This window comes from Haliotis cracherodii, unplaced genomic scaffold (assembly GCF_022045235.1).
Source record: "Haliotis cracherodii isolate W230 unplaced genomic scaffold, xgHalCrac1.p SCAF_15, whole genome shotgun sequence".
NCBI classification, from domain to species: domain Eukaryota; kingdom Metazoa; phylum Mollusca; class Gastropoda; order Lepetellida; family Haliotidae; genus Haliotis; species Haliotis cracherodii.
In genome coordinates this window covers 28751586-28777233 of record NW_027266270.1, presented here as the reverse complement: position 1 = coordinate 28777233, position 25648 = coordinate 28751586, and the positions used below count along the sequence as shown (strand labels likewise).

The window sequence follows — 25648 nt, the reverse complement described above, 5'->3', positions numbered from 1 at the left end:
AAAATACTATATTTTGGTTACCGTCTTTCATGTAAAAGACTTTGTTGTCTAGGCAAACTTTTGAAATATGGAGCGAGCACTTACAAATGTCCAATCATACATTTTATTTAGCCAGTTTCCATTTGTTTAACACTGAATTGTATTCACACTTAATGTTAATTGCTGAATATGATTTTATATTTCAAAGCAACCTAGCGCTATTAAAATTACTTTCCATTTTGTGATCCGTAACGGAGTTGAATGTCCTAGCAGATTAGGCTAATTCATTAATTATTTTCTAATTAATTAAACACATCACTGCCCTGCACTGAACTAGAAAGTACTTCTCAAGTATCATATTCTCTAATATCAAGAGAAAAATTATATAAGGGACACTTTTTTTTTTGCAAGTTGATATCAGAAAATTTGTCGGTTTTGAGATTTTTACCCAGATACCTTAGTCTCGGCTGAATGAACCTTGGCTCAAAGAGTGAAACTTTAAGGGATTGATTTGAGCCTGCTGCACAGGCGCACTTTATACTGTCACGGCACGGTTTCGCGTGAACATAGGTTGTCCAGATCATACAGAATTCACACTGTCATCACACGACTTCAGATCCGCATTCACACTGCAAGGCATCATTTGATTGTTGACACGCGTATGCCCACAGCAAACGACAACACATACAAATAAAAACACATACAAACTCCTCCTACACTGTGCTGGACACGTGACTGTCTGGCTGCTTCCCACAACCTTTTCTGTCATTCAGCTCCTCCCCCGCAGTTTCCACGCCCACAAAGAAGCAGAATATGAACTGAAGCAGGAAGCAAGCGGTCCACGTGACCGGATATAGCCAGACAATATCAGACGACAATAACATGGCACCGATGAAAGGAGTAATCAAGCCCGGGATTTCAATGACGATGTTAGCCCAAGCCATGGCAGTGCTCCGCACATCTGTGGGATATATTTCCGGGGTAAATGCATTCAGTATCGAGTATATAGGCACCATGAAGAAATAACATACAACAACAAGTGCGGCTTTGATACTTTCTAAAGGAACGAAAGCAAAGACAAGAAGCGACGCCCCGGTAAAGAACGAGAAGAATTTAAGACTGTTGATCCTTCCGAGCATGTGTCTTTCTATGACGATCATTGCAAGAGCAATTCCTGGTAGTTCACCTATAAAGATAGTGAACATGTTCATGTAGGAATTCACCCCCAGCGAGTTCATGTATTCTGGGAGGTAGATGGTGACTCCCCAGTAGCCGGTTGACTGAAAGAACCAGATGAGGCTCATGAACAGTGTTCTTCTGCGGAGCTCGGGAGAAAAAAGGTCCTGTATTCTTCCGCGAGCGGTAGAAACTGGGCAGATTATTTCACCTGAAACAAACACCATGTGTCTTACCATACTAGCGTCAACATATCAAAGGATGTATGTATTGCTCTGACTTCTACGGAAGCGTAGTAGGGCCACGGTGAAATTGTTTTTTGTCTAAGTATCTTCTACGTAGGACTTACCGTCTCCCACGTAGGACTTACTATCTATTACGTAGGACTTACTATCTCTTACGAAGGACTAAGTATGGCCTAGAAATCACTATCTCCTACGTAGGACTTAGTATCTCCTACGTAGGAATTAGTACTGATATATAGTGTGTTCTATTCAAGCCTCATTGATTAAGTCCTACGTATGTAGGAGATAGGAAGTCCTACGTAGGAGATACTAAGTTCTACGTAGGAGATACTTAGACATTAAATTTCACCGTGGCCCTACTACGCTTCCGTAGACTTCCACACCTCGGTCCTCACTAAAGAAAACGGAATTTCATTACAATATTGAGATTGAAGTGTTCAAAATAAATTAAATTCTTCTCGTCCAGTGTTTGAAACACTCCGAGCATCTGTTTTGTTATATCTTCCTGTGGACAATACTTATTTACACCTCTGCAAAAAGGTTGTGTGCCATTTCATTTATTGCCTGGTGTTAACCTTTTCGCGGGTTATGATTAGAAAACACATTGGGACTTTAGCTTCAGCATCTGATGGACGACGCTGTGATTGGTTGGATGAATGATTGTTCTGACCTGTTATGAGTGAGTTAAAATTTAACGTCACATCGGCATTATTTCAGCCATATAGCGACGAGACCAAGTTGATATATACACAATTGACCTGTAATGAGATGTCCTCAGGTCAAAGTGTAGCGGTAGTGAGCACTAACATAGGACTTTAATGAGTTTAGTATTGTGGTTTCCAAATCAGATACACTGTTCAGGATACTAGTATTTGAAAATAAAGAAACTTAAGGCTGAATTTATTTCAATTATATGGATATATGTCACATGCCTTACCTTCGGGTAATTCCGTTTTATTTTGTGTTGCTATATTCTTAAGAACCTTCATTGCTTTTTCCTTCTGGCCGCTTATCATGAGATAACGTGGTGATTCTGTTCGCACGATGAATCTCAGAATAAACACGATTATGGACGGAACTGCACATGCGCCGACAAACCACCTCCATCCAAAGCGAGGCAGGATGAGCCACGCAAAACCCCCCGCAGCCACAGCACCGAGTGCACCACAGAATGTAATGAACACCATGTAAGAGCCTCGGTTTCGTTTTGGAAGAAATTCTGTAATCAAAAACAAGAAGAGATGAAAGAAGAAGAAAAGCATAGGATTGCCATCATTTGTAATCACAGGCGGCGGTTGGGTAACCTTGTGGATAAAGCGTTCGCTCCACTCGCCGAAGCCCTGGGTTCGATTCCCAACATAGGTCCAATGTGTGAAGCCCATTCATGGTGTCCCCTGCCGTGATGTTGCTGGAATACTGCTAAAAGCGGCTAACATCAAACTCATTGCAATCACACAGTCCCCACAGGACGATTGAGATACACATTTATATAGTTATAACTCCACAACTAGACTATTAAAGTATTTCAATGTGTGGCTGTGATAAACTGGTCCCACAAACATAATGGTTTCAAAATATAACCTTTTATAAGAGTATGCTTTCCCCGACACATTCAGCAATATCACGGCGGTTAACGCCACAAAGAAGGACCTCACATATTCGGATCTGATCTGCCGTATTGTGCGTGTCAATGATTAGTGTAGTGAAAAGAGATGGAGAATGCGTCTGGCCATATCCCGTGAAGATCCGAGTTAGAATAGGTCTTCAGCAACCCATGCTTGCCGTAAAAAGGTGACTATGCTTGTCGGGACCAACGGGATCGGGTGGTAAGGCTTTGTTGAAGCATGTCATCATATCCCAATTGCGTAGATCGATGCTCATGATATCAATCATTGGATTATCTAATCCAAACTCGATTATTTACAGACCGTTGTCATATAGCTGGAATATTGCTGAGTGCGGCGTTAAACACCAAACAAACTAAAAACATAACTGTGCATAGTTGAGTCCCCCAGGCATGCCAGGATCCGATGTTAATGGGTTCGAATCCCAGATTGGCCTTGGTTATGATACCTAAGTTCCTCGGCTTTTAGCTAATACCAGTGCCGGTGCTTTCAACAAAGTGATAAATCGCTAAGACCTGCATCAATTGCGCTTTCCTTTTTTAAGCTAACACGGTGGCATAAGTGACATACTGTTCAAAGCGGCGTTCAACTCACTCACTCACTATAACTAATTAATACTGACCCAGCAGCAGGACAAAGTCCACCGACTCCAGTCCCCCAGTCCCGACAGAGACGAGGGATCGCAGTATCACCAGGAGGATGTAGGAAGGAGCAAATGCCGATGCCACCCCAAACACACAACACACTGATATGGACACGATGAAGGGAATCTGGCGTCCAATCCTGTCGCTCAACACGCCGAAAACATACCCTCCAACAATACCACACACTCCACTGAAGAAAGGAAGCCAGGCAAAGTCATAGTGGTTGAGATTCCATTCCTTCTTCACGGGTTCACTGAGGAAAACAAACACCAGAATTTCAGAACAAACGGCGAAATATCCACCGCCAGCGAGAATCAGCATCTTTATGTGGAAGAGTCCAAACTTAATTTGTGATAGGGCATCATCAAGGTGGATGATCTTCTTGTCTTTGTCTTCGTGATCTTGCAGCAGACATGTTTCAGACTCTATCTCGTCTTCAGGAGTGAAGGGTTGCATCGGTTCTTTACTTGGTGAAGACGGTTCATCTGGAGATGTAGTCATCACTCCATTCGCCAAGCCAATATCAGAGTCCCCTGTCGTCATATTGATTATTAATTGACTTTTCACTCAAGGAAATATATTCCTGAATATGTATAAGGTAAACAGAAAAAAAGGTTTGATAAGCGCATTTAATGCATGAGGGTTTAGATATCACTCCAAATTCTACATGGAATGTTTATGGTTGCTCGAAATTGTGATTCTCGGTGGCATGATCCATCCCTTAAGAGCCTCATCATTGCCGAAGCTCTGACATTGAAACGTTGGTTTGCTCTGTCCGTGATGCTAACTCATAACAATATTCTCGATACAGTTGCCAGTGCAAACGAAATGCCGGTAGGTAGACCCGTCTTAATCCAATTGTTACATCTCTACAGTAACTATTTTCCCCGTGAGGCACTGAATTATCCATGTCGCATCTCACCGAGTGGATGTAATCCAGAGCAGTGTGCTGGTCACAAACACATTCAACATTGTTTAACAATGTAGGCGGTAGTTTGATTGTTACATACAATAGCGGATGGCCATGACTTCATCGTTGGTTCGAGCTGTGCTATTTCACACCGCATTGCAACTCAGATTGTCATGTTTACGTGAATGATAGACACCTGTGACCTGAAATTGGACATCGACATGTTAAACACATGGCATGGGAAATTGTAAAGTCTGACTTTTTGTGCGGAAATGGAGCTATTCATTAATGTTGATTCATTAATTTTCAAGGTCGTGTTTAAAGTACTATTCCGTGTAGCAGCTGTAATTATTAAAATGTTGTACTAATTTACCGTTTTTCCGAGGGAAATAGAATATGTTGACGGGTGTGGGGCTACCATATACACTGAAACCGCGCTAGTCCGGACCTGCTAAACCGATACTCCGATCCGTGTGTCTTTTGTTACAGAAAGTTTATAGTTCCTGCCGATTGTATTGTGATTAATCGAAAGAAATGTTTTCCCCGATATCCCTTGAAAAATATAGTTTTGCTTCAGACTGTATATGCTGGTTTTGCAGCTGTAACTGAAAGAAGTATCTAATCATCGCGACACACACACACACACACACACACACATACACCACTTCCCACCAATCCCTCCCCACCCACCCCCTAGGTTTGTGTGAGTTTGTTTTTACACCGATAGCAATATTCCAGTAACACGACGTGGTCTTATCATAGACGGATACAAGATTTCTTAAATGGCGGGGTACGGGTGGATGTGGGGGTGAGGTATATGTGACATGATAATACACTCCATGTATTATTTTATTTGGAAAAAGGTATTTTTGTTTGTTTTCTTTTGGTCATTAGTCCATATTATATCGGAGGTCACCACAGGGTTATGTTCGTCTGTATAATAATGATAATATAATGTGCATATTTATATTTTAAATTTTAACAGTCCCATAACCATCTCATCCTACTGGCTACCCATTCACTGCTGGGTGAACAGCCATATTTCTTGCAAAAATCACTTGCCTAAAAAGACATCACATCTGTCCCAGAAGCTCTCCGGAATCAAGCTGCCGAACATTCATTGCACAATATCTAGGGCTGGGCGTTTACATTCATGATTTGCCATTGAAAATGACAGAGCTCCAGATAAGTTGTGTATGTGTATAAAATACATTCCCAATTAATTGTGAGTTGCTTGCGCACAACTAATCAGGAAATAATTAAAAACAAAAACAGTAGTATGACAACACTGAGTAATCACCCAATGTTGCGGGTCTGTATTTCTTTTCCGATCTTTATTTATTGATCGAATTATACAGGCATCACACATACGTGAACTCGCTTTGTTATTAGACATGTGTATCGCTGTTGTGAGTACACGCTTGGGACTGCACAGGAACAGATACAAATTAGAAGTAACCTGAAAAAGCATTTTAAGAAAAAAAACATTATAAAGAATTATTTTTAAAAATATCTAATGACTGGTGTAAATATACTCAATAGACTGGAACCAGTGGGGTTCAATATATATTGAATACCCACAGAAAGCTAACAATAGCCAATGTCATTGATAAATTGTTAGACTAACATTTAGACTCTGAAATCTTATATTACACAATATCCTTCTTGACTAAAAAAAAATTAAAAATCCCTATGCTGATTTCAGACAGAGCTAGCCTGAGCTGGCTAGACTTGCTTTTGTATGCATTTCTAGATTATTTTTTCATAAAATAAATATATTCCACGGTCATGGTGCAGGACTAATAAATTGTGACAAATATTCAGTAGCTGAAAATAAACAGGGAGCGCTGAAATGAAAAATTGATCTGAAAGGTATATTAATATTCTGTTCATTTACTCTACTTCCGATATGAGTTACTCAACATTGTTAATTAAAGTGTGCATGTGAGTAAAACTTATTTATTCCTGGCAAATGCATGGCATCGTGATCATTGATGATATGTATTAATTCTGTTTGTAGATATATTATTCAACCAATCATAAAACGATTAAAATACATTTTTATAAGTTGAAATAATAGTATATATAAGATTATGTTAATGTGTAAATCATGGAGAATATGTTGCATCAAAATGGTACTTTTGTAAACATTACTACTACTATTGACGATGCTGCATGTGTGACGCATTCCTGTGTCGTTTTAGCAACGATTGATCCACAATTTCATAAAATCACGAATCGTACGAGTGATCGCCTCACTGAAGTCCATGAACATTAATAATGTTCAACACCTGCCATTCGATAATACTGTAGTGTAACGAAATATGCCACCGCGACTTCAAAATGTGAGTTTGTGCAATAACAATTAATGTCCAAACGTATTTATTGAACTAGAATTACAAAGCGCGACTCACATGCCATGGCGAAGATATGGTGGTGGGGCTCCACACATGTGCTCCCAAACAGGGTCGATATAGAATTTCTCTTTAACGCTTTTGACATTGGTTTTCAGGTGGTGGCATTGTGAGAGCGTGGATGGTGTATTTAGGGCTTCTTTCTCTGATGCGACTGCTGAGGATGTCTAAACGTAAGGTGTACGTGTATCATGGGGAAGGGGCTGAAGAGAAGTGTCGCATGGAGCTGTTTGCATCGCTGAAGGGGGCTGTTAAGGAGACATACACAGTTGCTTATATTGAACCTGCTGACATCATCAAGGGTAAGTTGCGTCATGGATAGCCTTGTATATATAACCAGGGGCCATAACATAATAGTGTATGGTCTATGATACAACCTATGTATAATTAGCAGTTTAGTTTATCAAGTTGATGGCATTGGAAAGATGTAACAGACAGCCTTGTTGCTTTTATTAATAAATAAACGTGCTAAACTTGAAATTATTTCTATTTGCTGTCTTTTTTAATAATTTTATTATATAGCCAACACTAAAACACATGCTTTATTTACCATATTGTGAGGTTGAAGTGTCATAAAATCAGGAAGTGAATATGTTCCTTTGTTACTGATTACTATGCTGTATTAAGCATTGAGGAAATATAGTGAGGATATTCAGTGTTGACAGCAGCTGTTGTTCACATTTGGAACTGTTGACTAATAACTACACATCCAGGTGAGCTTCAGTGCAGGGAGTCCATATTTTTTTAATTGATTTGCCCAAGGACAATAAATACGATAAAACCACTTGCCTGATTGAGTTTGTTGTTGAACGAAACTCTACATTTAAAAAAGTGATTAAAAACTGATGACATGACATGTACCCATGCAAGTGATAGCCCATTTCTTCATGGCTGCTTAAAAGGTTGAACTCTTTCATACATTAGAGAGAAGTGTCATGATTGTCAGAATATCACAATGTTCATTTTGGAAAACAATTTCTCACAAGAGACATTTTGAATGAAAAGTTTTATTTTGCGATAAAAAAAATATAATACAGGGTGATGTACAGCTTTGTATTTCCTGTCATGTTATTATGTTAGCATTTTTTTATGCACATACATTAATATTATTGTGTGAAATGATCTTTTAGAATAGTTTGAAAATATTGATCAGATGTTCACACGTCAATGATCTATTGTTGACTATGTGAAACACTGTATATATTTAAAATAACATTGATCAAAAGTGTAATATTTTGGTATATTACCGGTTAGTTTTTTACATATGGTACAGTTTGATGAGTCACTATTTTAGAAAAAAACAATCAACATTTGCAACATTAAGGCATCTTTTGGTTTGGCTATTTGAAAAACAAGATTTTGACGTATAATGATCAATTGACAACAACTCTTACTGTTCATACTTCCATGTCATAATGATGAGATCTGATTGGTCCACGTGATCTTGATAAAATACTGTGTATCCCGTCTTTGAGGGTGATAAATTTCTCAGCTGGGGAATAAATCTTATACCCCGCCACAAGCACTTCAGGCTATACATGGATTTCTGAGAGGCAGAATAAATCCCTTATACCCTGCTTAAAAGCAAAAAGCAGCACGCTTTTTACTGACTCAGTGGAAGTCACGTGACATAGCGCAAGCTAAAGTCAGTTTAATCAAACAGCTGTTTTATGCGAACCGCGTTAGAAAATTTGCTTGTCCTGATCATTGGGTAATGGGATGTTTTAACCAATGACAAATGAACAGTGACAAAAGACATTTCTTATCATTTAAGCGTCTTTGCATATTGAGGACAGGTTTGTTTATAGAATCCAGTTTGACACATTCTCCTGTTAATTGTATATATTTTGCATGCCCACATTAAAAAAATTCATTTAAACTTCTTTGCATATTAAGGACAGGTTCGTTTGTAAAATGCAGTTTGACACATCATCCTGTTAATTTTATTTTTTTCTCACAAATAATGTGGAAAATAAAGACAATTTGTGATGGATCCTGGGGTCTTTCAGGTTATATGCAATGGTATTTGAATCTAGGGACCCCCAAAACTTGACATTTTGAACTTTGACATTATATGGTTATGACCAGGACCCCTTGACTTTGATTCTTAATTTCTCTCATTTACAGTGTGATTTATGACAATCAAATATATACTTTGGGTATTTAAACAAGAAATTTACTGAACAAGTTGCACCACTTTTAATTTGTCCTTTACCTTGGACAGGTCACTGGGTCAAGGACGCTGCACTGCTTGCTGTTGGTGGAGGATATGACCTTGGCCTCATCCGTGCACTGGGGGATCGTGGGATACAGATTATCCGAAACTATGTCCTCCAAGGGGGGTCCTACCTCGGGTTGTGTTCAGGGGGCTACTTCGCCTGTGACTTTATTGAATTCGACAAAGGTGGACCTTTAGATGTTTGTGGAGAAAGACATCTGAAATTTTTCCCAGGTATTTGAACTTTTGTATATTATATTTAATATTCACAATTAATGAGTGAGTGCTGTGGTTCATGGGAAGTGTTTGGTGGAAGCGGAATTCAAGTTTCTGACTGCTGGGATATGGCTGCAATATTGGTAAAAGCAACACTAAACAAGTAATCATTACGCACTCACTAACTTTACAAATCAGCATATAACCATAGTTGTTTGATCACCCAGTGGGGATTCTGGGTTCTAAAGGGTACCCACAATATTGCTGGTCGTAAGAGGCGACCAAATGGATCCGGGGATCAGGCTCGGTTACGTGGTTAATAGTGTGTACTCTTACCCTGACAACATGGATTGTTGTTCAAAACATCAACCACTGGATATTTTTTTATTCAAGTCAGTATGTGATGTTGCATATTTTCACATTAAGGGACATGACATGTAATATACTTATAAGGTGTAGGTTACATACATAAACAGCAGACAGCACATTTGAGTTTGCTAGTCATGATACAGGTGGACAACAATGTTAACGAGTGGTGAAATTAGAAGGCTACATTTGCATTGTATATAGGGAGCTTTGGTGTGTTTGTTCCTAATGATGATATTTGGCACCCCAAAACACACACGTGTGATAACTTCTTTATCATATGTCATCTATTTTGTACTGGCTACCGTCATATATGTGGAATATTGCCGAGTGCAGCATTAAACAACAAATAAACAAACCTTTGTCATCATGTTGTACATAACCATTGCAACAATCTCCCTTTAAATACTTCTCTCACTCTTTAGGTCTCTGTGAAGGTCCCGTGTTTCCAAATTTCAAATACAACTCCTTCCAAGGTGCAGTTGCAGTGCCCACAGAATTCTGGGACTCAAATCTGCAAAAGGTTGTGAAATTTCATTCCTACTTCAACGGAGGGGGGCATTTTCAGCCATACAACCATGCCAAGGCCGTCATGAAGGATCACCTCAGAAACCAACTCTCTGGACAAACACTGGAAACCATTCCCAGGGCAGCCATTGACCATCAGACAGACTTGGGATCACCCTCATGGGGAGAGAACTCTTTGCATACCAGTGACTTAGTTCCAAATTTTGATATTCTAGCCAAATATTCATCAGTGGAAGGAGCTCCCGCTTCAATTGTGAAAACAACATTTGGCAGAGGTGTGGCTGTTTTGACAGGGATCCATATAGAGTGCAGGGACAATCATTTTCCTTTAGATGACCCTTTTGTTGCAGCTATGATAGATGATTTAAAGAAAAGCGAGAAAACTAGACAACAATGTTTTGAGTCCTTGCTACATCATCTAAGATTAGATTGGGATAAAAAAAACTTATTTAATAAGTTGAAATGAAAGTGAAAAACTTCTTGGCTAAAAATTCAAAATATTTTTGTTTGGCTCTCATGCAGCTTGTTTTGCAGAGTTGTGTCCCTTAGTCGTACCAGCATTGGCTGATCGTAGCCTCCATTCCTTGATTCAACCCATTTGTAATCCTTGGTGTGATGGTGGTAAACTGCATTACTTTCCCCCTGATATGACTTGAGATAACTGACATATCAGTCAAAGCATGTTTAGAGTATGAGGTGGTGGGGTAGCCTAGTGGTTAAGCATTCACTCGTCACACCAAAGACCTGGGTTTGACTCCCCACATGTGTAAAATGTGTGAAGCCCATTTCCAGTGCCCCCTCTCATAATATTGCTGGAATACTGCTAAAAGCGGTGTAAAATCACTCAGTTTATCATTTAGGGTATTGGCCAATCTCCTTTTTTAACCTTTGAGTTTTTATTTTAACAGCTCTGGCTATACCTCCTAATATGTGTTGTGTTTCCTTTCCAATGTGATACGATTATCAGTGTTGTCCCAGGAAGTTTTGAAAGGGGTTGCCATGTTTGACTATTCATAAAGAATATGTAGAGGTAGCAGTGTTGAATGCTTCATTGTGAAATGAACTTCTTTTCAAAGATTAGTATACCTTAAGCTGCTAATCAATTAAAGTTTTATTAAAATATATCAGATACATAAAATCTTTTCAATAATAATCTCCCTGAATATAATTTTATATCAATAACTATCTCAAGTTCTTATTAATCGATTATAATCAGAGCTTTTCCTCATAACTTAATACATCTGAAGTGAGGTAGTGATCACTGGGGCACTTTCTGACGACAGGACAAATCAGAGCCCAGGACCCTGCTTATAATTTCAACTTGAAAAAAAAACTGGAATCCTTTGGGGGAAAAAAAGATTAGTTCCAGAATAAATCTAGTAAAATGATTGTCCTCAAATTGTTTGCTGACATGCTGGATATCCTGAAAGAAATGTGTTGTGAAAAACAAATTAGATTGCAGAGGTTTTGAATCAATGACCCAAAATATATCTCCAGGCAAAATCAAAAGATCCCCAGAATATAATGTTGTGACCCATAAGATTTTGCTGGAATGAAATCAAAAATTCTCACTCAAAATTTTGTGGTATTGATGCTTGTACGTGTATCATTAAACTTGGTAAACCTCAAGTATGGGTCGCTGCTTGTGAAAAGGTTTTGGTCAAGTTATTTTTAAGGCCAAGGTCATTGTTACTGTTACACTTATACCTAAACAGTCCTGAGACTTGGTAATAGTTGGTAATTGTCGTCTTGGTTAAGGTCAAGGTGTGGAAGTAATGTTTGTGGACTGCAAGTACAGGGTGATATTTTAAGACTTAAGAATACATGGGGAAATACCAGTGAAGGATCTGCTTCTGTTTTTGCAAGTACTTGTACTTGCAAACACCTCTAGACCACGGAGTATGCTAATCACTGCGTCGGATTAACGAGACTGATAAATGAGTGATTTCGGTAATTCGTTGCAAATTAGGTCGGATTAACGGGTATAAATAGCACTGATTTAATCGGTTCACATCATTAGTGTCGGATAAAGCCGATTGTCGGATTAACGAGACTTGACTGTACCTTCAAACACCTCTAGTTTGATTTAGAAAGGTTGGTATCCTGAATATGTTTCCTGAAATCATTTTCAGATGATGTAAGCTATAGATATGGAAATGGTTATAATTAGAAAATTTATGCTATCGAGTACTGTTACAGTTAATACCAGGGTTGTTGTGTTTCTTTCAAATACAAAAATGGATACAACTGCTGTACAAATAATTGCTGACAATGTTAAGCTTCCCCTTGACAAAGTTTGGGAACATCTTGAGCTTCAGATCATGACATGATGTATTGATACAAAGCAAGATGTGTATCTAGAATATCTAGAAAATGTCTTACCTTGTGAAAATGAAATACTCTATTGTGACAGTACATAGATGACTTTTGATCCATTACTAATTTGTATTGAAGTAATGTATTTTATTTTTTATTTTTTTATTTTTTATTTTATTATTATTTCCCATATACATGTACAAATACAGCCATATACATCGCAGAGTATTAATACCACCAGGAGCGTTTTCATGAAGATCAGAGGGTATTTGTACCAACATACCAACAGAGTTTATAAACACATACAAGGTTATTAGAATCTTGGTCGCTTCTCTTTTTGAGAGGTAATATTAATAACACTTATTTAACTGGACATTTGAAGATAATTAAGTATTATATATAATGTAACTGAATTTAAGTACTGAGAATTAGGAAAACTACAACTAACATACCGAACAAATCAGATAGGAGAAATTTCCTCATCTTTTGTCTTTGCAAACAGAGTATGGAAAGAAGACTTGCAATATATGGGCAATGCTATTTTTCAGGACATTATCATTTGCAGAAGCCGGAGTTCTTCCATTAACAGCCCGAGGGCTTCTGCAAATGATAATGTCCTGAAAAATAGTGTTACCCTTGTTATAGCTAAAATGAATGGATTTGTTATCAAATAAAAAGAAACAACAATATCGACCATCTATCCATTTTAGCTAGAATTTCTGATAACATACGGGCAGTTAAATGATATTTGTATCTATTTTAGCTATAATGTATAATATCACTATAATATACTGACTTTTTAATATAAACATACAAATCATATTAGGGGAAGCACATTCCAGCAGTTTCCTGCAGAATAGTTGCACATGATGAACAGATGTGGTTTTGTTAAACTGGTTCGCTCTCTGTATGTTTCTAGGTTTGTCAGCACTATACCCATGGACTTCATGAAGAACATTTAAGACCCGCATTGCTTCAGGCTTTTCAGGGGGCACAGGTGGCCCAGTCATCAAAGGCACTGTGATTCGCTGTGCAGAGTTGCGTCCCTTGGGCGCACCAGAAACTTATGATTAAGGGTTCGCATCCTGGTTCGCCCTTATTATGTTTCTAGGTTTGTCAGCACCTTATCTGTGCTCCTGGGTTTCACTGAAGTGGTAAATGTCTGAGACCTGCATCACTTCGGGCTTTCCTCCCACATGAAGCTGACAAGCCGTGATATAACAATAATAGTGTTAAAAGCGGCGTTAAACCCAACTCACTCACTCACACTCATCCACTCAGGCTTTTCAACCACATCAAGCTGAGATGCTGTGATATAAATACTGGGTTAAAACAAATTAATCTTTATGACGACGGGTATTACGGCCATCCAGTTTAGTGCTGTGAATAATGAGAGAGATGTTTCACCATTCTGACATAAGAATAACAATAATCTGATTTTATGCTCCAAATTGTGTTAAAGTGAATTAGAATGTGGTCAGGGTCAATTTTCACTAGACAGTCTTAGATGTTCGACGATTGTAACTTGCACACTTTAACATAGACTTTTGATAGTCGAAACACTAAGAATGCTTTGTGCAAGTGGACCCAGGTCAATTATAAAACTGACAGCTGAAGGGAAACAGAAAAACATAAATAGTTATTTCACAAATACATAACACAATATAATTTAATCGAAAAGATCTAGATTTACAGATTAATTTGGCAAAAAAGATCCAGATTGTCGAAATAAATGACTTTTAACAACCCAGCTACTGTGGTGAAGGAATTACTTTTAAGTCGACTGAACTCTTCTAATTATACCCTGTTCTGTTTAAAAATGTATTGTTTCACAAATGTTTGTTTCTTTAATATCTTACAATGAGATGTCAAGAAATTGGTAGAAGAATAAATGGGTCTGGCCTTGAAAGGATTTGATCTTGCCATGAGTGACGAATTTTAATTATTGTCATTTTGTTCAGTTTGTGTGTGAATATGATGTAGATTATAAAATATTGAGTGGTTTGAATGTGTAATAGATGTGTGTTGTGACATTCCAGGATTTCTGACATTTTTTTGTTGTTAATATGGTATCATATATATTTTTTATTAGAACATATCTCCAACCGAAGTATAACTATGATTTTACACATATATTTCACATGTTATTGAATGTTCTTATTTGATGTTTAGACCAATAGAACTTACTTGTGTTCTTGGATTGTTGTCACTGCTATTAAAACGTCTACCACATCACATAAAGTCTGTTATCTGGGTGGGAGCACAATTCAGGATAAAATTAACTGTATGAGCCAGTTTGAAGTTGATGGTACATCACTGTTGTCAGCTATAGCACAGCCTGTCAATAATCAAATCTAGACCAGACATAGACCAATGGCTTTCGGCATTTGGCGGATGGAGCGTCTGCAGGAGAGCATAAGGTCGGTGGATGGATCCTCGGGCTGTGTCATACCAAAGGACATTAAAAGAAGTTGCTCGCCCTTAAGGGGAAATAACAACTGACCACAGGGCTAAAGGTAGTTTTTAGTCATTGAGTATTTACTCACAAATATTATTCACATTGGGTATTGATAGTTTTCTTTGGTATTCAAGATATTTTTACTCCATTGGATTCAGTCTATTGGGTATTTTCAAACAATAGAGTGTAGGGGTGACTATTGGTCTGGAAATCAGTATTGCCATAACTATTGATATTGAAAGAAACTATTGCCATAACTATTGATATTACAAGCAACTTTTGCGATAAATATCAATAGTTTTCAATGCATCATTTTAGATGGATTTTAGAGTTTAATTAAACCTTGTAACTGAAGTTTCTTTTGAAAGTGATAACCATAAAAAAACAAATAAAAAGTAAAATTTGAGCTATGATTGATTTGTTTTTTCTTTACCCTAATATTTTAAGAAAACGAAACTTCCACATTACCATGTGTAAATTACTAACACTCCTGATCAAAAGAAAAACAAATTTGAACAGCGTTTGACTTAATCGCAAATTCCTAACTGAAATCGATACTATTGATCGGAAACTGATTTAACAATTTATTAACTTTAACTGCTTACCAATAGCAATATATCGATATTTCAATTATCTTGACACCCCTAGTAGAGTGGCCTTTTTTCTAATTAATTTTGCGTAAAATGTAGTTTAGGGTAACTTCTAATTTGTATCTGTTTATGTGCTGCCCAAATTGTGTAATTTGTCGCATAAACACACAACAGCAAACGAAATACAGTTTCAATTAACAGTAAGAGTTCATGTTTTCGATCAGTAAATAATAAACACATAGGTACACAATTTCAACAGGCTAATTTGAGTAAATTACACAGAGTGTTGTTATATTATTCGTGTTTTTCTATTTCCACCGTTTGAAAAACTGCGTGGGATATAGCGATCAGCATGTCCGTCCGACCGTTTTCCGTTTCTGGAGCAGAACTTAACTGTTGAAAATTTCTTGTTGAAACTTCCTTTACAGATATGTCTAGTTGGAAACTGGTGCCTTTTGATGGTTTGGGATTTTTTTTTTAAATGTCTAATTTTTTTTTATGACAAGTTGGACTTGAGGGTTCTGCTTGTTTCCGGGGCGAAACTGCAAAACGTTGAATATTTCCAGATGAAACGTGCTGTACAGATAAGTCTAGTTGGAAACTGGTGCCTTTTGATGATTTGGTATGTTTAAGTGTTTGTGTTTTCATGACAAGTTGGACTTATACCATAAAATGTTGGCAGTGCTCGTTTCCGGTGCAGAACTCCAAAACCGTTGAATATTTCTGGATGGAACTTGCTATACAGATAACTATAGTGGTGAAATGGTGCTTTTTAATGGTTTGGATACTGAAAATACTTGACAGCATTATTTTGTTTCTTAACCGAACTGAAAGTATCCAACGACAATGAACCAAAAGTGGGGTATAAGTTGCCAAACTCCATTGCCAAATGGCACCAGACCGGGGCAATATGTCATCTCCTGGTGACTTGTTTTCATGCGTATTTATATTTGTACACAAGCCACCCAGAATTAATTGAGTACTGGTGATGTAGTTTGCGTACTTTTTGCAAATGGTAAGTCATGGTAAGTCAGTGGGCTATCACTATAAAGTAGCCACGCGCGCACGCACGAACTAATCTTAATCGCGACGTTAAATCCCATTTCACCTCATCTTGCCTACCCTGGAAACCATACAGTCCTGTTTGAACAGAAAAAAACATACAGGAGTGTGGCAACAAGCATTGCGATATCAAGTGCATCTTCCCGAGGCAAGGGCGTTAACTGACTGTGGAAACTGGACTTTTTTAGTCAGTTAACGCCCTTGCCTCGGGAAGATGTATCAAGTGTTATAATTATTATCAACGCTAGCCTGATAACCAATGGCTACAAACAATTATATCAGCCCTGCTAGTTGTATCTGGGAATCTTAAGTCTCATATGGACTGGATCAGAATAATATTTTCAGGATGGTCTTCTTTTGGGATTCAATGAACGTCTGAGAAGCTGATGGGGTGAAAACATATAGCTTGGTAAATACTAGTTCATGTATGTTTTTGGTAGAAAATGTTCCTGATCACCAGCCCTCTTTGATAATGAAACTTTTGTATTTAGTTCTAAAATTATGAATTGCAATACATATGGACAAATGTCATCCAGGCTGTCACCCGGTCATAACTATTTTGAAAATATTACAGTATAATTAAAAATAACTTTTACGAATGTAACGTATGGTCAAGAGAAACCGTCCTCCAAATTGTTTCCATTAACTAAAACGATTCATTTAACCAAAATAATGCCATCAACGGGACAATGAAGTTGCTGGCGTAATATGAGGACAATTAACAGTTAAAAGAGTCAAATCTTAAGAAATTACCGGGTTTTAATTTGATATCACGTCTGTTCCAAGCAGGACTGGTAAGCGTTATTCGATCTCCTGTAAACTGAATGCAGTCATTTACGAGCATCAAAGAGGACGAAAATAATTCTTACTCGAATTATTATTTTTTCAAAAGTTATTTTTATGTTAAAATGTTGATTAGTGATATTTCGCCTTTATTAAGTAAACAAACTCTTGAGATAATTGGTATTTACAGAGAAAGCTTACCACAATAGCACTGATAAGTGTAGGGAGCACTGGAATTGTCAGGGAGATATTACATTTATGGCACCAGTAATTCGGGGGAATCTTCCTCGCTGGCAATAGTATATTAAGAGAAATCTTATCCTGATAGAGTCGGGGAGATATTACCCTCCTGTCAAGGATTTTATCAAGAAAGTGTATGCGTATATTCACGTGCATAAAGAAGATCGCCAACGAAGAGGTGTGTGTGTATCGTCAGTGGTACACATCTTTATATTTGCAGGTGTCACATGGGGACTTCGTACTCTCTCACCAACTCCTACTGGGATACTGTCGCACCAGTCGTCTAAGGCGCTGCAGTTCAATGTTCAGATTTCAATCTATTGGTGTGCCAGAAACCTAGGATCGTAGGTTATTTTTTTTATTTTTCTCGTTTTGTCAGTACCATAAAAGTGCTCGGTGCTTTCACCGATTGATAAAGGCCTACCTCATTTCGGGCTATCCTCCTACATTATGTTAAATTGACATGTCATGATATAACTGAAATACTTTTCGAAATGGCGTGAACTGAAACAACTCACTCACTCATTCCTACATCAGCCATTTGTCGATTATTGGGAGGTTCCCTTGACGAACCATTGTTTCGACGCATGTCTTGTTTTTACTCACACTCTTCCCCCTTTTTCTCCACAATAGATTAAATGTTCTCAGGGCCGAATTCAGATTTTGGTTTGTCGGGATTGGTTATAGTGACCCAAAACAATTGAGAGAACGTACGCAACAAGTTAATGTTCTGACTAATTTGTTTGAGCAGTTGTTGTTATGATTAAACGAATACACGTGGCAATATGTTTGTTTGTTGATAATGCCACACTCAGACAATCCAGTGATTGACATTATTAACACTGACACACGCATGACATGCGCAAAAACCAAGTCAACTAGCTTGACCACCAACCAATTCAGTCGCATCACACGACCAGCACAGGGGACCTACTCTTACCCGCAACCCCAATTATTTAGCAGGTAAAGACTACTGCAGCACCGGTATCAGTTTTCACATAATCGGATGTTTTGTTTTTCGACTGAGGGCTGGAGATATTTACCTGACTGTCATATATTATGTAAATGTGTGCCCTTTCAACAAAACACACCTGGAAGCAGTGAGAAATACCGTTTGCACAAAACCTTTCAAATCCAATAATAAGAAACAGAGGTTCACTCATTCGAACAAGCAATACTCAACACCTATTTATGAAAAAGAAAATATTTTAGTAAAGAGCGCGGTGAGGAGTTTGAACCTTTACAAAATATGAGAGTGGCGTCCCCTTGATAGCAAGACCCAACTTCCGGGATTCAGATGGAGAGCATACGATTAAGTTATAGAATGTCGACTGTTGTGTCATTGTATTAACAATAACGGCGCCATAGTTTGATGAAAGAAAACCAACATCGTCTTCTGGTTAAGGTTTGTTACAAAATCATACAAATATTGTGGTTTGACGAAAGAAAATGGAATTTCTACTTAGTTTGTCAGTTCTGAAAATACATCATGATTTTTGGGCGAGATCTAACTTTTGTTAATTGCTAGTGGTTTACCAACACTATATAACATCGTTTGGTATTGCATAAGACATATAACAATATCATGTTCATCATAAAAGGCATCTAATTTGACAAAATGTACCTTGTTGCAACAACCATGTCATAACAGAGACCATAATTTGTTTTATGGTTTCTGATTATAATCCGACATGAAAAAATGTTGAAGTGTTTATTTTGATAGATAAGTCGCGATAAGTCAAATTGTAATATTAATCATTTAAGTATTTTGGTTTTATTTTAGACTCAATCATGGAATTGAAAGCTGAACAGATTGATGGAGGGAATGACCGCCTGAGATGCACCACTTGTGGGAAGCACCTGTCTTCCCCAGCCAGCCTCCTTGAACATCAGCGCACACACACAGGTTGGCCTCTATGTTAATGTATAATTGAGTACCCTGTTTTCGAACAGCCATATCGGCAGTGGCGCATTATGTCGTTAATGGCGGCATTACAGCAAACTAAATCACTGCATAATAAACATGTGTCATAAATGTTGTGTGTTATCATCTTCAGGTGAACGTCCTCATGGCTGCAATGTGTGCAATAAGCGATTCACACAGAGAGCTCACCTGATCATCCACAAACGAACTCACACAGGTGAGAAACCATATGCCTGTCACATCTGCAACAAACGCTTCGCCCAGTCATCTCACCTCAATGGCCACAAACGCATACACACAGGAGAAAAACCCTACTCCTGTAACATCTGCAAGATGGGCTTCTGCCGAAAACAACGTCTTGAACAACACATTCAACAGCACATGTTGGAGGAGGGTGGCACATGGTCAACAACAGAACTGACCATGGGCAGCGCAGTGGTAGAACCTGAGTTGGTTCGGGACTTGGTTGTGGATGGAGGGGATCAGACAGAGTTGTCTCCCTTACCCTCATCAACGCGGAGAAGGAAACCAGCATTTGTACGGAAGATGGAACCTGAACTTGATATTCAGACGATGATCAAGACAGAAGTGGAAGATCTGGAGACAGATACAGACAGTCTCATCGCAAGTCAATCAGACAAGTGGTTGGAAGGTAAGATTCCTCTTCATCCTGTCTCCAAAAGCCCTCTGTCGGATGGAGGCAACCAGCCAGTATTTCCATCATCCCAAAGATACAGCATCATCCCTAAAACTGATCAGAACGACTCTGTTGAAATTGCATCTGAACATAAAATTGTGAAAGGTGCTGACGATACTGATAATGTGAGTGTCACAAGCGACAGTAATCACTCCAGCTCTGACATTGGAATTCCTACACAAGCATTGCGACAGTCCCTTCTTGGACATTCCCCGTCCCGACATCTAGGGTCAAGGTCGTATGGGTCAAGGTTATCCTCAGGCTTCAACTCTAGTCATGTTCAGAGTCAGATTCGGACAAACAATCGGATCTCTCTGGTGGACTTCTCGTCCGAAGATTTGATACGTCACATGATGTCGCGGGATGATATATTCCGCTGTGACTTTTGTTGTGTGATATTCCAGGATGCGGCAATGTACCACCTTCATCGCAGCATGCATGACAAGATGGACTGCCGCTGTTGCAACATCTGTGGAAAACTGCTGAAGGACAAATATGACTTTACTGCACACTTTCTGAGTGAACACAAACTCTAATAGTTTCACAGTTCTCTTAAGATTATCACTGCTTTGTGTGTCTGTGCTCTGTTTAACATGTACAAGCATGATGGAGTATCCATGACATCTGCAGGGATTTATCTACTCCTAGTCAGAGGCCAATATTGGCTTAAAGTCTCCAGCAAGTGTCTGTGAAATTTCCCAAATTAGAATTCACCATTTCCCAGTTCATGCTAATGCAATATAACTAATTTTATGGCTTTGTAGAGGTGATTGTATTTCACTGAAATTATCAGAACCAATGAAGAGGAGGAGGCTTTTTAATGCTTAGATTTACATTGTTGCATTGAATGCAATATGAAAGTACATTGTTAAAATACCTCAGAATTAGAAAGAATTTTCCCAATTTGCCTGACAAGGGCACTTAGTTTAGAACCCTAGATAAATCCCTGCACCTGACCTGTTCAGTCATGAACATGATGAAGTGAGTGTTTAAATATTCCATTTTTCTGAAATTTGAAGAAAGTGTGCATTTATGACTTTACCATGTTTATACAGACACAGAGTTAGATATGGCAAATAGTCAGCTAGTCCAGAGAGTTCTAGTTAACTTAAGTTACATAAACCACTAAGGCTGAAAGAGATTTTATTTATGATGTTCTGCAGATTGGGAAAGCTCAAAGTTTCAATTTTATTTTGAAAAGGATTTCTTGTGAAATTTCCTTTCTATCTATGTCTTATATTTCAATTAATTTCAGGTGAAACCATTGTGTTTTCTCCAGAAAAGATCCATTTTCATTGATAACAATGAATAAGTAATTGAATCTCTCAGACAATCTAAAATGAACTTTTATTGTACATATTTGGCTATAAACTGTTTCATAGGGCAAACCGTTTTGCAGTAATGCTGTAATTATATGTATAATGTTTGTTTGTTTGTTTGTTTGTTTAGTTCCTTGGTATTCCAGATATATGACAGTGCAGGGGTATTTCTAGGGTGGGGCCTTGTGCTTTTTGTCCCTAAATTTGAAAAAAGGCCCATATTTTCAAATACATGGGGCATTTATGGGCAATTGGTATGGGCAATTGTGGGTGTACCTCTGGAATATTTGAAATTTTCACATAAAGGGCCCATGTCAGAAATTCTAGGGTGAGGCCTTGTGCTTTTAGCCCCTAAATTTGAAAAAGGTCCACATTTTCAAATACAAAGAGGGATTTTAACATTGTGCTGTATGGGCAAGTGTGGGTGCACCTTTGGAATATTTGAAATTTTCACATAATGGGCCCATGTCAGAAAAATCCTAGAGTGAACCCTGCAGACAGCATTCTCTAAATAAATGAGGCTAGACATGATCTGTTTGCCACAGTTTAAATTTTGTCAGGATATTTAATCATGAAAACATGAAATCAAGTGCACCGGTCCTGTTTTTTGTAATTCTTTCATCTATGTTCCTTTTTTATTTGTTAAAGGAAATGGCTCATATTCTAAGCTAACCTGATTGAACGTCAAGTGAGCTTAAGGCGTGGTGCATTGTCTGTCTTCCCTACTGTCCTGTTTGATCCAGCTACAACATTCACTTTCACATACTTCTAGTCTTTCTGGTGTTGCTGCATGTACAATCTCATTAAAGTCAGATCTCAGATCTAGCTACCGCTAAACAAAGATGTGAGGACATCCCATTAGGGTCACTTCAGCACGACCTTTCATCCGACCAATCAAAGCATCGCTTACCAGATCATGAAAGTGACAGTCGGAATGTGTTTTCTAGTCATGCAACCTCGAAAACGTTAAAACGGGGTATTCCGAACGACAGTTACGGCCCGTACGACTGATTCCTCATATTGACAAACTCATATTGACATATGGAAACCGGAATTGATTTTCAAAAGACAGGTTTTGTAACCCTTCTAATATGCACCTGGAAAAAATAGAATTCTGGCTAAATGCATTTTCTTTTGTTTACAAATTGGCAAACTCATATTGAAATTTAGAAACCGGAATTGATTTTCAAAAGACAGGTTTTGTAACCCTTCTATGGCAGTAGCTATTTGACAACCCTCTGCCTCTGTGCATCATGGGACATGACTCAGTCGTCGTAACCATTGGAGGAGCACACAGTGAGTACAGTGTTCTTGTACCAACTCTTCAGAAGGTATTGCTACTACGTTGGGCATTAATCAAAATCAGATAAATGCAATATGAAGATACATATATGTAAAAAGATCAGAAAATAAAGGAGTGTTGGTTTTACATTTTCCTGGTATCTATTGATACTGATAGAAATGATAATTTATAATGTCTTTTGATTATTAACGGAGGGGGGAACAAGTTTTGTCTCTCAGGTTTTCTTTGAGGTGAACAAGCAAATGGGACTAGAGGCTATTTTTTATTCAACTAGCCCTTTGAACAGATGTTTTGACACAGACTAGCAGGCTGGCTTTTATTTGATATGCTGCATTCATTCAAAATACATGTATGTATTTCAGTGCCAGTTGTTAGGAACGAATGTTCATAAAAAGAATATTCTCCCATGTATTCCTAACAGTGATAAAATATAAACTAATTTTATGTGATCAGTTTTACCAGGTTTGAAATTAATGGAAAAATAAGAAATACTACGTCATGACCATTCCATAGGGTTTGAAAGTGATGTCTCGCAATATTTCTCTATTGTCCGATGCAGTACCTATAGAGAGAGAAAGAGATGAAATTGGTGATTGACATCAATTGTAAGTGTTGGAATCTGAAAGACTGATTCTGGAGTACTCTGAGTTTAAATCATGATTTTTTAAGTAAGTTTTCCGGAACCAGAAATACATGGCGGTTTACAGTGCCAGAATACTCAGATGCCATGTGAGCTTGTAACCATCTTGTGTGAGCATGATTTCTTTGTTTGTTTGTTTGTTGTTTAATGCCGCACTCAGCAATGTTCCAGCTATATGACGGTGGTCTGTAAAATAATCGAGTCAGGAACAGACAATCCAGTGATTGACATCATGAGCATTGATCTACGCAAATGGGATCGATGACATGTATCAACCAAGTCAGCAAGCCTGACCACCCGATTCCATTAGTCGCCTCTTGCGACAAGCGTAGTCGCCTTTTGCGGAAAGCATGGGTTGCTGAAGACCAGTTCTACCACGTATCTTCACGGGTCATGTGAGCATGAAAGAATGATAGATTTTGTTTACATGGTGTGTTTTATGGGTCATGTTTTTGTATACAAATATTCCTTTTGTTAATCTTACATGTTTTGCAACATTTTTTTCATATACATGGTTTTGCTGCCAAACATTACTTCTACAGGTGTAGCAAAACATCACTTTTAAGTAGCAAAACATTACTACTACAGTTGTAGCCAAACATCACTTCTACAGTTGTAGCCAAACATCACTTCTATGATTGTTGCCAAACATCACTTCTACAGTTGTAGCCAAACATCACTTCTACAGTTGTAACCTAACATCACTTCTATGGTTGTTGCCAAACATCGCTTCTATGATTGTACCTAAACATCACTTCTATGGTTGTAGCCAAACATCACTTCTACAGTTGTAACCAAACATCACTTCTATGATTGTAGCCAAACATCACTTCTATGATTGTACCCAAACATCACTTCTACGGTTGTAGCCAAACATCACTTCTACGGTTGTAGCCAAACATCACTTCTATGGTTGTAGCCAAACATCACTTCTATGATTGTAGCCAAACATCACTTCTATGATTGTACCCAAACATCACTTCTACAGTTGTAGCCAAACATCACTTCTATGATTGTACCCAAACATCACTTCTATGGTTGTTGCCAAACATCACTTCTACGGTTGTAGCCAAACATCACTTCTATGATTGTACCCAAACATCACTACTATGGTTGTAGCCAAACATCACTTCTATGATTGTACCCAAACATCACTACTATTGTTGTAGCCAAACATCACTTCTACGGTTGTAGCCAAACATCACTTCTACGGTTGTAGCCAAACATCACTTCTACGGTTGTACCCAAACATCACTTCTACGGTTATACCCAAACATCACTTCTACGGTTGTAGCCAAACATCACTTCTACGGTTGTAGCCAAACATCACTCTACGGTTGTTGCCAAACATCACTTCTATGATTGAACCCAAAGATCACTTCTATAATTGTAGCCAAATATCTCTTCTACAGTTGTAGCCAAACATCTCTTCCAGAATCATAGCCAAATATCACTTCTAGAATTGTAGCCAAACATCTCTTCCAGAATCATAGCCAAATATCACTTCTAGAATTGTAGCCAAACATCTCTTCTACAGTTAGCCAAATATCTCTTCTATGGAGCCAGTTACTATCTGTTTGTGGTATGTTTATGTCCTGTGTTAGTGATGAAAGACAATCCTATCTTTGTTGACAAAACTTCTACATGCCAATTAAGGATATCCAATGAAATTGTTCTCCGAATGTTTGATTATTGTCTGTAATAAAATGTGTGTAAAATTCTTCTGCTGGCTCTTTATGAAATCTCATTCTGTTGACAAAACACAACATCATGATCATATGTTCTCTTGTCCATTGGGATAGCCTTGAGGTGAAAGGGGGGTACAGGTGGCCCAGGCATCTAAGGCACAGCGATTCGCTGTGCAGAGTTGCGTCCCTTGGACACGCTAGAAACCTATGATTGTGGGCTCGAATCCCGGTTCGCCCCGATTATGTTTCTAGGTTTGTCAGCACCATACCCGTGCTCGTGGGTTTCACCGAAGTGGTAAACGTCTGA

The 25648-nt window shown here is 38.2% G+C and overlaps 3 protein-coding genes across 4 annotated transcripts; 2 read left to right on the top strand and 1 right to left on the bottom strand.

Annotated features, from left to right (window-relative positions):
• Window positions 1-431: 431 nt before the first annotated feature.
• Window positions 432-4787, bottom strand: LOC139462473 (synaptic vesicle 2-related protein-like). The gene is made up of 3 exons (XM_071244226.1): window positions 3648-4787; window positions 2338-2619; window positions 432-1366 (listed from the first exon to the last, which is right to left on the bottom strand). The coding sequence occupies exons 1-3, from the start codon at window positions 4210-4212 to the stop codon at window positions 693-695; spliced, it is 1521 nt and encodes a 506-aa protein (XP_071100327.1). The 5' UTR covers window positions 4213-4787; the 3' UTR covers window positions 432-692.
• LOC139462478 (uncharacterized) lies at window positions 4414-14997 on the top strand. 2 transcript variants are annotated; one of them, XM_071244233.1, is made up of 4 exons: window positions 4414-4503; window positions 7092-7295; window positions 9218-9445; window positions 10219-14997. In XM_071244233.1, the coding sequence occupies exons 2-4, from the start codon at window positions 7115-7117 to the stop codon at window positions 10785-10787; spliced, it is 978 nt and encodes a 325-aa protein (XP_071100334.1). In that variant the 5' UTR covers window positions 4414-4503; window positions 7092-7114; the 3' UTR covers window positions 10788-14997. The 2 variants fall into 2 exon arrangements, with proteins under 2 accessions (XP_071100334.1, XP_071100335.1); XM_071244234.1 differs by lacking the exon at window positions 4414-4503 and adding an exon at window positions 6831-6924.
• Window positions 14998-19068: 4071 nt separating this feature from the next.
• Window positions 19069-25357, top strand: LOC139462475 (DNA-binding protein Ikaros-like). The gene is made up of 3 exons (XM_071244228.1): window positions 19069-19175; window positions 19554-19676; window positions 19828-25357. Exons 2-3 carry the CDS (start codon window positions 19562-19564, stop codon window positions 20925-20927), a joined length of 1215 nt encoding a protein of 404 aa, XP_071100329.1. The 5' UTR covers window positions 19069-19175; window positions 19554-19561; the 3' UTR covers window positions 20928-25357.
• Window positions 25358-25648: the final 291 nt, after the last annotated feature.

Bases quoted from the DNA above. Each gene is read 5' to 3' on its own strand.
- LOC139462473 (XM_071244226.1), bottom strand. From the start codon at position 4,212: ATGACGACAGGGGACTCTGATATTGGCTTGGCGAATGGAGTGATGACT. The intron at 2,620-3,647 runs GTCAGTATTAAT...TTTTGATTACAG, and splicing joins GGACTTTGTCCTGCTGCTGG to AATTTCTTCCAAAACGAAAC. The intron at 1,367-2,337 runs GTAAGGCATGTG...TGTTTGTTTCAG, and splicing joins TAAAACGGAATTACCCGAAG to GTGAAATAATCTGCCCAGTT.
- LOC139462478 (XM_071244233.1), top strand. From the start codon at position 7,115: ATGGTGTATTTAGGGCTTCTTTCTCTGATGCGACTGCTGAGGATGTCT. The intron at 7,296-9,217 runs GTAAGTTGCGTC...TACCTTGGACAG, and splicing joins ACCTGCTGACATCATCAAGG to GTCACTGGGTCAAGGACGCT. The intron at 9,446-10,218 runs GTATTTGAACTT...CTCACTCTTTAG, and splicing joins ACATCTGAAATTTTTCCCAG to GTCTCTGTGAAGGTCCCGTG.
- LOC139462475 (XM_071244228.1), top strand. From the start codon at position 19,562: ATGGAATTGAAAGCTGAACAGATTGATGGAGGGAATGACCGCCTGAGA. The intron at 19,677-19,827 runs GTTGGCCTCTAT...TATCATCTTCAG, and splicing joins ACATCAGCGCACACACACAG to GTGAACGTCCTCATGGCTGC.